Source organism: Alligator sinensis, unplaced genomic scaffold (genome assembly GCF_000455745.1).
Source record: "Alligator sinensis unplaced genomic scaffold, ASM45574v1 scaffold896_1, whole genome shotgun sequence".
In the NCBI taxonomy this organism is placed as follows: Eukaryota; Metazoa; Chordata; order Crocodylia; family Alligatoridae; genus Alligator; species Alligator sinensis.
The window spans coordinates 273,209-286,565 of NW_005842940.1; the positions used below are offsets into that span (position 1 = coordinate 273,209).

General features: G+C 44.1%; 1 protein-coding gene across 2 annotated transcripts in view; it reads right to left on the reverse strand.

The window, feature by feature from the left end:
• Positions 1-12,982, reverse strand: part of CCDC146 (coiled-coil domain containing 146) — a 130,194-nt gene extending 117,212 nt beyond the window's left edge. For both annotated transcript variants that reach the window (XM_025192521.1, XM_025192519.1), the window contains exon 1: positions 12,817-12,982. In XM_025192521.1, the coding sequence (XP_025048306.1) occupies positions 12,817-12,969 (153 nt within the window). In that variant the 5' untranslated portion in view covers positions 12,970-12,982. The remainder of the gene's footprint in view (positions 1-12,816) is intronic.
• Positions 12,983-13,357: the final 375 nt, after the last annotated feature.

A 13,357-nucleotide genomic window follows, 5' to 3' on the forward strand; every position in this document is an offset into this window, starting at 1 on the left:
GCCCCGAGGGAAGACCCCCCCACTGAAAGAGTCATCAAAGGCGTGGCAGGCGAGTTCTGGGGGTCTCCCTTTATACCAGGCGGGGCAAATCCTGGGCTGTACCAACGAAGTCCAGGTGTGCAAGATATCGGGCCCGGGCGAAGGCGGCGCGCGAACTCCTGGTGGAACGGAGGCGGGTACACCATAATAGAACACAGGCTTGACTACTTCTAGATCATCCCTGACCTATACTTATCCAACCTCTTTTTGAACACCGCTAGCGATGGAGGTTCCACAACTTTCTTAGGCAATTTATTCCATGGCCTCACTCTTCTTACCGTGAAGTTTTCCCTAATATCCAATCTAAACCTATTTTGTTGCAGCTGCAAGCCATTGAAACTAAAAATGAATTGATACTAAACTAGGTGCAGAAAAGGGCTACTATGATAAGAAGGGGAATGGTAAATTTATATTACTGGAGGTGACTAAAAGAACTTGGATTATTTAGTAGAGCAATATGAAGACAGTTAAATGATATGATTGCTATTAATGCATGTAGGGTGTAAGCAGGGATGGAGGAACAACTATTTAAACTAAAGACACAATAAAAAATAGGAATAAAATGTTCATGTATAAATTTAATGTGGAAAAGGTTCTCTACATTACAGAAATCAGGTTCTAGAACAGCCTTCCTATGAGAAGTGGGGGCAAAAGAGAAAAAAAGCTACTGCATGTAATCCCTTAATGAAAGGGATTACATGATGTACTGATGATAACTGGGGACTGGACTCAATAACCCTGAAGACTACAGTCCTTTATTCCTATATTCTATGTATCTTGCAGTTTAGACAATGCTTATGAACTAATGTAAATCAAGTTATATTAAATGATTTTTCTAGGGTCAACTTCTATTAATCTGATCTAAAAACACGCCAAATTCAAAATAGCATTAAAAAAGTTCATTGCATATTATAGATTACAAAGGAAAATTAAAGGTATCTATTGCAATGATAATCTATTATATGGTATATCAATTCCCGTTAAAATGAATTGACACTCCAGTGAAAACTAACTGCAGGATTTACTGGTATTTCTATGAGCTGACGTTGAGGAAATATGTCAGGGAAATGTTCACAGGATAATGATTCACTATTAAAGGATTTCAATAAGTAACTGAAACAGAGCATAGGTCATTTTTTTTAACATGACACCAATAGAAGCTGGAAGAAAGAAAGAAAAGAAAAGAAAACAGAACACCAATAGGAAGTTCATGTTAAGGCTACATCAACATAAACTGCATCAAACAATGCCCCATCAATGCTGATGGAAAAGTTAATGGAATTATTTAGTTAGTTTGATGTCATCTTGGTAATAAATAACTTGCTGAAAAGGAAAAACTCTTGAAAAACTAAGTGACTTTTGTTCAACCCGCTTTTAATGTCATTACCAATTCCAATCAGACTAAATAATGCCACAATGCATTGAAAACTAAGAAGAGGAGATACTTTGTGCATGTTTGACTTTTTTGCTACTATCTGTTATTTACATGTGAAAAGCAAGACTAGAGTTGAATGAGAGATTCACTGCCAAAAGGACTTTCTGTTCTAAAAATAAATGTTAAATCTCTAAAAGGTATCTTTTCTGATACAGGCTTTGCTACCATACAAGCATAAATGATTAATCAGCAACCAGAGACAATACGATTCTGTTCAAATGCAAAAACTTTGAAAGCTATTCTTAGAAACTGAGTCTACTATCAATGCATAGACCTTTTTGGTCAAGTCATGCATTTATCTCTGATTTCTGTATAAAGTTCAATGAAGAAAACCAACTGTGTGTGTCACTGAAAGGAATGAAATGTGACTTAGAAATGAAAAGCCCGACTGACAGAAAGCACAAGTACTTGCTGCTGAAAACTGTAGAGAGAACAATTTTGTCTATTAGTTACTTTTACAAAAACATGTCAAGGCAACAACACTCTATTCTTGGGAGGAGTATAAGAGCATTGCTCAGGCATGCAGGGATGAAACCAGGAAGGCCAAAGTGCGATTGGAGTTGCAGCTAGCAAGGGACATCAAGAGTTTCTACAAGTATGTCAGCAACAAGAGGAAGATTAGGGAAAGTGTAGGTCCCTTTCTAAATGGGGGAGGCAGCCTAGTGACAGATGACGTGGAAAAATGTTAAAGTACTCAATGCCTTTTTCATCTCAGTCTTCACAGACAAGGTCAGCATCCAGACTACTGCACCTAGCAGCACAGTTTGGGGAGGACGTGAGCAGCCAAAAGTGGTGAATGAACAGGTTAGGGACTATTTAGAAAATCAGAAAATCTGGATGTGTACAAGTCCATGGGGTCATAAGGGATGCACCTGAAGGTCCTGTAGGAGTTGCCCAATGTGACTGCAGAGCCACAGGCCATTATCTTTGAAAACTCCTGGTGATTGGGATAGGTCCTGGGCAATTGGAAAAGGGAAAATATAGTGCCCATCTTTAAGAAAGGGAAGGAGGAGGATCCGGGGAACTATAGACTGGTCAGCCTCACCTCGGAAAAATCATGGAGCTGGTCCTCACCATCTCTAACCACTTGGAGGAGGAGAAAGTGATTAGGAAGAATCAGCATGGATTTACCTAGGGCAACTCATACCTGACCAACCTGATTACTTTTTATGATGAGATGACTGGCTGTGTGGGTGGGGGAAAAACAATAGACGTGATATACCTTGACTTTAGCAAGGCTTTTGATATGGTCTCCCACAAAATTCTCAAGCAAGCTAAGGATGTATGGGTTGGATGAACAGTTAGGTGGATAGAAAACTAACTGGATCATTGGGCTCAGGGGGTAGTAGTCAATGGCTTGATGTCTAATCAGCAGCCAGTACCAAGTGGAGTGCCCTAGGGGCTGGTCCTTGGGCCAATTTTGTTCACTATATTCATCAATGACCCAGAAGATCGAATGGAGTGCACTTTCAGCAAGTTTGCAGATGACGCCAAAGTGGAGGGAGTAGTAGACACACTGGAGGTAGGGCTAGGATTCAGAGAGACCTTGACAAATTGGAGGAATGGACTAAAATAAATCTCATGAGGTTCAATAAGGACAAGTGCAAAGTCCTGCACTTAGGACAGAACAATCTCATTCAACGCTACAGGCTGGAGACCAACTTGCTAAGCAGCAGCTGTGCCGAAAAGGACCTGGGGGTTACAGTGGACAATAAGCTGAATATGAGCCAACAGTGTACCCTTCTTGCAAAGAAAGTTAACAGCATATTGGGCAGCATTAGTCATAGTATTGCCAGCAGATCAAAGGAAGTGATTCTTCCCCTATATTTGGCACTGGTGAGGTCACATCTGGAGTAGTCTGTCCAGTTTTAGGCCCCCCACCACAGAAAGGATGTACACAAATTGCAGAGAGTCCAGAAGAGGGCAACTAAATGGTTAAGGGCCTGGGGCACATGACTTCTGAGGAGCGGCTGAGGGAACTGGGCATATTTAGCCTGGAGAAGAGAAGACTGAGAGGGGATTTAATAGCAACCTTCAGCTGCCTGATGGGTGGTTCCAAAGAGGATGGACCTGGACTGCTCTCAGTGGTGATAGATGACAGAACAAGAAGCAATGGACTCAGGTTGCTGTAAGGGAAGTTTAGGTTAGATATTAGGAAAAAACTCTCTCACTAGGAGGGCAGCAAAATACTGGAACAGGTTACTCAGAGAGGTAACCTGTTGGAGGCTTTTAAGACCAGGCTAGACAAAGCCCTGGTTGAAATGATATAGTTGGGCATGGTCCTCCTTTGAGCATGGGGTTGAAGTATATGATCTTCTGAGGTCCCTTCCAACCCTAATTTTCTATATTTCTATGATTTTATTAAAGGTGTTTGCACTTTATCTACTCAAATTTGCAGTAAAAAGTAAATCTTAAGGTAACAGGCCAGAGTGGTAGCACCATCTATTATTAAGGTAGTGCAACATTTCTCATTATAAAGACTTTGTTTTCAATTGCTTATAATGTTACCACACATTAACAATTTGGGCTGACTTTTGCCATGCTTGGTATGCTCCTTAAATTTCTTTTGGAAGCTGAGGTAAAAGTATGTTTTGATGATGTTAAGCTTATGTTGACCTTTTCTTTGGTAAGTTCTTTGATATGTCCTATGCAGTAGCATAATGAGCAATGGGCAACTGGGGCACTAGTCCTGGACAGCCATTTACAGGGGGCACATGAATGGTACTACATCAGCTACTACAACCAGTCTGGCCCCTGTCATTGCTGCTGCTGCCCAGGATATGTACCTTGGCTGTTGCATCTCTGTCCCAATGCTTTGCAGTGGGGACATAGAAATTGCAAAGATTTTGGCTTTTGTTGCAGGGACACATCTTTTGCTGACAATAAAATCCCACCCAAATTTGGCCAAGTTAGAAGTAAGTATTTGAAAAAACTTGCAGTTTGCACATCATAAGTTGAGATTTCTTAGATTCCTGAATTCCTAGGTTTTTACAGACATTGGATGTGCTCCAGGCAGGGGCTGAAATTTTCTTGAAATTTCAGCAACAGGTGTGGGCCATCTATGCACCTAAAGTGATGGAAGGGAAACTGTTTCTTCTGTACCTTCAATACGATCCTATTTCCAGGGCTCAGCTGGCATTGTGAAAGAAACTTCCCAATTTAACAGGAAACAAATTTACGGGAAAGCAATTTGTGACAAGGGGCTTAGAAAATGAAGCTTGAGACTGAAGGCCCAGTGGGAATGGGTGAACATGGACTGACTAGATAAGGAAACAGCGACTGAGAATTAATGGGATGAGAGAAAAAGGTGAAACATTTTTTATGAGGAGCTGGAGTGAGGAGGGGAAGAATTGGGATCAACAGGGCAAGAAATGGGACAGAGAGAGGCCTCAGCTGGAACAGTGTGCTCAGTTTTGGGTACTACAGTTTAAGGAACATGTAGACAAATTGGAGAGCATCCTTGAGATGAGCAAAAAAGACTTAAATGAGGTTTAGAAATTGTGCCCTAGAAAGAAAGATTGCAAGAACTGGATTTGTTTAGCCTAGAGAAAAGAAAATTGAAAGCTAGGGGTGGGAAGAGAATATTTAACAATTTTCCAGTATATAAAAGGTTTCTGTTAAGAGGACTGGGTTCAGTTATACTCAGAAGAATAGCTGAATCTCCTTTATTGGAAGTTTTTAAAGAAAAAACTTCTCCCTGAGAAACCAGCATGGGCAGAGCCTGGTGCTAACTCTCTCACAGCTGCTGGTGAGGCAGTAGCTTTTGGCTAAAGAGCCAATGAGTTGCTGCCTGCAAGCTGTAGTATCTCAATGAGGATTGTGGTGTGGAAATGACACTTTATTAAATAATAACAAGAATGTGATATATAGAACTTCTTACACTAAAGAAGTAACAGCGTTGCTACTACCTTTGCAAGGGGTTGGGGTTTAGCCTTGTAGCTGTTCTGCTGTACGAGGAAGTTCTGGCTGCTTTCCCAGACTGTCTTCTGAAATACCACACTTCCTTGCCACTGTTTCCAGGAAGAATGATTCTGTCACTCAAGGTGTGTACAGCAGTTATACTTTTTGTGCTATGAGGCTGCCAAAAGTGCTCTGGAGGGAGCTGGACTGGCCCATTTGGTGGGGGGGCTCCATTCCTTTTTCCAACTCCAGCTTCAGGCATGGCAGCCATGGCTACCACTGTCAAGCGACTCAAGCAGGGGGTAGGAGGGAAGAGAGCCCCTCCCCTGATGCATAGGCTCAGCCCGGCTCCCCCCAAGACCCCAGCAGGGGTAGTTGGGGGGGAGGGGGGGCTGCATGGCAGGGGGCTCTGTTTCACCCTGCCCCAAGCCACTGCTGACAGTTGCCAGTTGGCGGGAGGGGAGGCAAGGCTGGGGAGAAGGACTGGTCTGGCAGCTTCCTTGGAGGCTGCTGGAACACCCCTACCTGGTCAGGGCCAGTGCAGGCAGGCTCTCAGCCCCCCTGTCACAGCACAACCTGTCAAGTGAGCCAGGCTCCCCATGGGAAGGGCTCGGGCAGTACAGGAAGACCCTGGACCACCCTGATAAAATGCCCAGTAAGGGCTGGAACCGCTAACTACTTACTTGATGCAGGTGCAGAGAGGGAGGTCACAGAGCAGTGAGCAAACACCTGATTTATAAGTACTTGCTCCCTGAGGCTTGAGGGGTGCGTGGGGAGTGACATCAGATGCTCATGTCCAACTACAAAAGGCTAAGTGGAGCCAAATGGCAAGGGAGCAGAAAACACCACGATTGCGTCGAGCTCCAAGAGACTGAGGCCAGTAAGGCACCAAGCTGGTTCCCCAGCCAGAATACCCGCAGGGGCATCCCACCCTCCTGTGATCCAGGACTGCCCCAAAGAGGATTCTTCTGGGACCCCAGCACCCAGACATGAGTAAAAAGACACTGCTTTCCTTTTTGTTTTTCTTGTTTTGTTTTGTTTTGTTTTTTGGGGAGGGGTGTGGGGGGGGTATCCAAATGGAGCCTCTGGCTTGAATTGGAAAATTGCAAGTCACTCGAAGTGCCTAACAGCTCCATGCCTTGAGGTGATTAAGGGTGAGCTGGTGAACAAAGTGGGCTAATTAATTAGAGGCCATACTGAGGCAAAAGAGCCTGTGGGTTCATTATAGACTTTATTGTTTTTAGAATTATGGATCTTCTTGATTTATGAACTTGAGTATGGACTTTGGTGATTTGTGAATTAATTTTGGGACCTGCTTGGTTTATGAATTAATTATAGATGACATTGATTTGTAAAGGTCCACAGCCTGACTGATCGCCACTGCCAGTTTGACAATGAAGACTTGAGAGCATCTTAGGCATAGATTTTTAAGCAACCTGGGGGAAATTATCTGGATCAGGAACGTCTAGAAAAGAGGAACACTAAATATAGCTGACTGCAGAGGCGACATGGAAGGGGTGCATATGCACCCCATGCACGTGGAGGTGAACCCCCTACAAAAAGGCGCCACCAACACTTGGCGGCGCCTACAGGTGGTTGCCACTTGCCACCCCACTGCCAGAACTGCCAGTGGCATCTGTGGACAGTCCATGATTGCCCCTGGCTGCTGTCACCGCTGTTGGCGGCACCTGCGGGTGGTCACCGACCTGTGCCGGCAGTGTCTGCGGGAGCTTCCTGCTCACCGCCGCCATGTTCCTGCCACCGACGCCATGCTCCTGCCACCGCTACCATGCTCCCGCCGTCACTGGCGCAGCTGTGCCCCCCAACCACTGGAGGCACGCGCCATTCATGGTTGAATGTATACACGTAGAGCCAGGAGCACCATAAGGCTAACAAGCCTTGGTTGGTGAGTGGATGGGGTGAAGTGGAGGAGAAGCCCTAGAAACACCTAAGAACAGAGCATCCCCAAGGATGGTCTGTAACATACTTGGAACCTCCCTTATTTTTCTTCCTTTAACACCAAGCAGAGGGAGACCCTCCCCCCTGCCACCCCCCAAGGCGTGAACGCTCAATGTATCTATGCGTCATGGCAGACAGGGATCTGAGTCAGGGCTGCACGGTCTCGAGCCACACACCTCCCGTTCTGGCATAAACAGGTCCATGCCCTCCACCCAACAGACAAAGCTCTTCTACCCCATTCCTTTTCATACCGGATCAATCAACCCTTAAGAAGAATGCTGCAATATTTAATATGGATTAGACCAATAGTCCAACAGAAATTATTCTAAGAATGTACAGAATAATCATTTCCCTATATTTATCAGCATATAAAAGTCTATGGCAAAGATAGCCTTTAATGTTAAACTCTATTTTGGCTTAGTCATATGGAAAGGCTAAATTAAGATTCTTTTCTGATTTTGTGTCTTGCCAAACATTTTATGATGACGTCATTCAAAGAAGCATAAACATTATGTTCTAGTTTCCGAGCATTTATACTGTTTTACTTGTAATGTTTGTACATGGCCCCAGTCTCTTTATCTCCTTGTACCCCCTCTCACAAAAAAAAAAAAGAGCTAGACACAGTTTGATTAGGATAAAAGTTAAATGTGGATCTATCCATTATACAGTGAAACTAGTGAAAGGTTAGAGAAAGTATTTATGAAACATTTTAGAATTTTTCATTTTTATTATTTCACAATGCCTATTTAATTAAATGCTTGGGATTAACTGATCCCTTTGAACTGAACTGAACATCTGGGAGAGTGTCCTATAGTAAGCTACCTTGTGAGGTTTTTTTTTTATTCTACTGAGAAGGTGTTCCCTGCACGCAATATAACTTTATTGTGAGTTCAGTGAACTCAGAGTATATTCTATTTCTATTCATACTAAACAAGTGCTGAAGTCAAACACCAGATTATTAGCCCTGGATATAATTATTGCCAAATTAAAAGAAAGCATGTCTAAATTTTAGTTTTATTTAAAAAGTCTTAATGAATATTGTCTAAAACTACCTAAAAAAAGCTACTACTACTACTAAAAAACCCAGGAAGCCCTGCAGAGCGTTTTTACTCCAAAAGGCTTCTTCTACTGCTTGTCATGCACAGTGCCTGGGAAGCTCTTTATTTATGTGATTTTCTGTAGTCTTTGCAACCTTTATGAAAGCTATGCAGTTATTTCTGCAACTAAGATGTGGTTTATTCTTTTTTTTGTCCTTTCACATACCCATTGGGCTCATGCACACCCCACGATTTTTGCCCTTTTATACGCTGCAATTATGTGTCTGTATGCATGAGCAGGATTTCCTAATGCTTTAAAAGTCTTTCTTGTGCATTAAACTAAAACTCCTTGAATGTAGTTTAGTTTGGCTCACCAGGAATTAAAGCATCGCGCCGATGGATTGGTTGCGTGCAAACACGAAGGCACTCAAAGACACGTAATGAGCCTCTTTGTCTGCCAGATAGTGCTGCAACATTTTTGTCATTCACCCCTTTGAATTGCTTTTGCTTTCAAATTGCTTCCATTTTTTTTTCTTGTGTGGTTTGCCGGCTCTCTGCTTCCACAGCTGCATGGCTGAGCACAGGGTGGGTGGGGGGCCCTGGGCCAGGGGGGGCCAGCACTGGACCATCCTTCTTTCCTGCAGCACCAGGGACCCAGCTTAATTCACTTGAAACCATAGTATGTGTAAACATAGATGCAATGCTCCAAAATAAATAAGTTTAAGTTTTATAAATCAATTTAAATTTAATGAGGATTAAAGCTCATGGTGTATACAGGTGCCCCTTGCCACAGAATTGCACCACTCTTGAGGGGAAGTTCTGCCTTGGGACTCTGTCATAGGGCACTAAGGTGCCTATTCCTTTAAGGACAGAATCTGCCTACAGAGAGGGCCCTAGGAGCCAGGCAGCAACCCTACACAGGTGCAGGTTACTATGGCAGCAGGCTAATAAGGGAAATAGCCTGCACCTGCACCCAGTCAGCTGACTGGAAGAAAGCAGGGCCGTGGGCACATACAAACGGCAGGACTGAGGCCAGTGTGGGTTAGTTCTCTGGCAGCAGCCAGGGGGAGGAGCCTGCAGAAAAGAACTTCCCAGAGACGCAGTAGCCACCTAGTATGCTGATTACAAGATTAATGGGGCTCCCAGAGCTCACTAGGTACCCTGGGCTTCAAGGTACTTAATGCTTGGGGAGAAGTTTGCCTCTTTTAAAGGGACAGAGTGCACCCTGCACTGTTTGTATTATGTTATAGCCCAGGGCTTGTGTTTTCCATTGTTATTTAGACCAGTGGACTGGGATGAGGCTACTGGGGAGGAGGAGGCCTCATTGGGGCACACTACAGTGCAGAGAGCCCAGTGCCAGTGAGGGTGCAGTGAGGGAGCAGAGGGGCCAAGGGCCCAGTGAAGAAGGAAGGCTGAGCTATATCAAGGCCTCAGAGGGACAACGTTTGAATACCATTTGCGAGGCATGGGGTGTGATAAAGGAGCATTTCTGGAGTCACGCATCTAGCCTATAAGGCTTGAGGTGTCCCACGAGGCACGTCCATAGAGAGGGACCCAGCAAGGGGTCTAAGAACCCACACAGCATAGTGAGGTCCACCAGGATTGTGACCACATAGCAACTCGAGGGCAGCCTCCCTATCTACCATCTATTATCTTAACCATCAAGATGTGGCAGGAGAAAATAGAAGGTGCCTGTGGGGTGAAGCTAGTAAGGTCACAGGGCCATAGGGGCATCACGGCCATCCCTAGGGACCTCACCCCATGACAGACTCCCCTAGAAGAAACCTTATTTGGCTTCCTCTCCTGAAAGACTCCCTGAAGCCAGCCCCGACATGGTTTCACAAAGGGCAAGCCTCTGGTTTTGTGACTGGTTTTTCTTAGTCTCTGGCTTCCCAGTGATCCATAGTGTCACCACCTCAGAGAGCTTGTTCTTTTTTGGGCAGCTCCCAGGAGGGGTGTGCTTTCTTCATCAAACAGGGGGTGGTTGAAGTGCTGACTTGCTAAACAGAGCTGAGCAGTCTGGTGTACAAAACAAACAGTCTTTATTGTGCCAGTGCAGCTCCCTCTTTCCTTCCTCAGACTCCACTCTGTCTTCCCTGGGACTATTTCTTCCTCTCTAATCTATCTGCCCTAAAACTATTCTTTTCTCTCCAGCTTTCTGTCCTCCCTGGGACTACCTTTTCTCCCCTCAGATCCTCACTCTTTTTCTCAGGAACAGTCTGCCACCCTTGCAACAGAACAGTTGCAAAATGATAATATTAAACATAGAAACCATAGAAGTTAAGGATTGGAAGGGACTGCAAAAAATCATTGAGTCCAACCCCCCTGCTCTGGGCAGGAAAACTGGTGAGATCAAATGATCCCAGCAAGGTGTCTGTCCAGTCTGCTCTTGAAGACTTCCAAGGTTGGGGATTGCAGCACCTCCTGGGGAAGTCTATTCCAGATTCTTGTCACCCTTATCATAAAGAAGTTCTTCCTTACATCCTTCCTCTAACAGTTTATGGCCATTGTTCCTTGTCTTCCCCCAGGGCACTCTAATGAACAGTTTTCTCCCACCTCCAGATATTCACTCCTTACATATTATAGATGGCCACCAAGTCCCCTATCAGTCTTCTCTTCCCCAGATCCCTCAGTCTTTCCTCATAAGGTTTGTCCTCCATGCCCTTAATCATTCTTGTGGCCCTTCTCTGGATCCTTTCAAGATTTTCTACATCTTTTAATGCAGGGACTAACAGTTACCCAACTAAAATGTTACAGGGAAATAATCAGGGAGCAGTCCCTGGAGCCTGCTGCCAGGCCCAGACTCCACTCAAGTGAAAAGGGCATACGGGTATCCTGCTTATGGAACTACCATATTTACAGGATTAATTACAGCAAAGCCTGCTTACACTGAGCCCCTCAGCATTCCCCACTAGAACTCAGACACTTATCCTTTTTTGTCACATCCCTCAGAATTATGACTGTGGAGAAAAATATTATGTACACTCTACTTTGCAAGAGATCTATCTGTCATGCACAGTCCTATTCTACAAAGTGAAAGATAAGAGAAGGAAAGCTATACATGGAACTGTCAGATACAGTATGGGTAATAGTAATGCTTTATGATCTATTATTATGGAATCTGACTTTAAATAAAAATATTCCAATTTTAAACTTTTCCTCTTGTAAGCAAATTTAACATCTGTGAATGATTCTGGATTTGGAACACTATATTTCACTGGAGAATTAAATCTTCCTTTACCCCATGGAGATGTGCAGCCTAGACAACAGCAGCAGAAACTTTCCAAAAGATCCCAACAAACCTAATATTTCTAATGAAGCAGAAATTTGTCTCCATCCTCTATTAATCTTTGACATCTCTGCTGACAATTCTATAATGGGGATTCCAACCCACTTAAAAATGACTCAGTCCAGCCACTTATTTCATACAGACTATCAAACAGACAACATATGGTAATAATTTCCAACCAGTGCTGGGTTTTAGACTAATTGATGGCCTAATGCACACAATTACTATAGTATAGTATAGTATAAACAGGGAGCCAGTGACCCTGTTATGGAGCTGCCCAAGAGAAGCGTTAATTGTCAATAAGGCACACCTAGATCAGCCGGGGAACTGAGCTGAGACTTGTTAATTGTCAATTAAGATTTCACAGACCGGTGACAAGGCCAGCTGGGAGGTGTTAATTACCACTTAGAGACTTTGTATAATAAGACCTGAGACCGATTAGAGACTTCCCCTGGGCAGGGAACCGGAGCAGTGGCTGGGAACCAGCCAGAGCAATGGAACAGTTTTTCCTGTGCGGAGGCACAGGCACAAGGGAGGAAGCGGGGAAGCTTTCTCCTACGGGCAGCAGACGGTTGGGACCTGCAGAGAGTTGCAAGCGATGCCAGCACGGCAGTCTCTGGGACAGGTACTTTGCGTTAATGAGAGACTGTGTCTGAGAGAAGCTGGCACAATTATCCGCAGTATTCTGAGAGACTGTGAATAAGCGAGGCAGGGACCAGATGTGGATGCGGAGGTCCCAGTGATTGTGTCTTATTAAAGAGCCCTGCTCATCCCAGGTAGGGGTGAGGGAAGACGGCCCTGCAAGCCACTGTAAATAGTATTGGCATGGCAAGCGACCGTCTGGTTGTGGGAGCGGGAGCACAAGAAGAGCTGCCCTTTGTGTTCCCTGAATATAGAGAGGCTGCTGCCCAAGTTTACATTTGTATTGTGCTAGTGGAAGCCCGACCCTGGCAGGATGGGGTGTGACATGCTATAGCCTTTATTAAATCAGAAGCTTCCCACCTGAGAGCTCTTTACTGGTTTTTTTTATTCCCATCAAGTCGTGGCAGGTGAGAATAAGCTCAGGCATAGAAAGCAGGTCCTAACATGCCCCTTTGATGAATCCAGGCATCCTGCTCACGTATAGTATAAATACTAAAATGCTAGGCTCACAGTACCTCATCTAGGAACTGAAATGCAGGACTTGCAGTTACATCAATCGATCCCTCATCTTGGATATTGATTGATGGAGCTATGGCATAGATAGGTTCTTCCCTTTCTGTCTCTGGTTCTGAGTCACTGGAACTGGTATTTTCTTCATCAGTACTCATTTTTTTTTCAAAATTCTGCAAATAAAAAACATCAACATTCAGTATTGATGGTGATCCTTAGAAACATATACATTATTCAAAATAAGGGATGAAGGGGAAAAGGATAAAGTGATATGGCATGTGTCCTGCATTAAAATAAGGAAGGCTACACAGTAAGCAAGTCAGAGTTCTGCTTTCATGAGAGAGGTATAGAGTGAGATAAGTGTTTTTATCATTGCCTGAAAGCTTTAAAAGCCCTCAATATCAACTGAGTTGGGAAAGAAGATGCACCAAAAATGTAGATTCAAATTGGCATAGCTCAATAAGTTTCTTCAGTAGTTTGTTTCATAGAATCATAGAAATTTAGGGTTGGAAGGGACCTCAGAGGGTAATAAAGTCCAACCTCCTG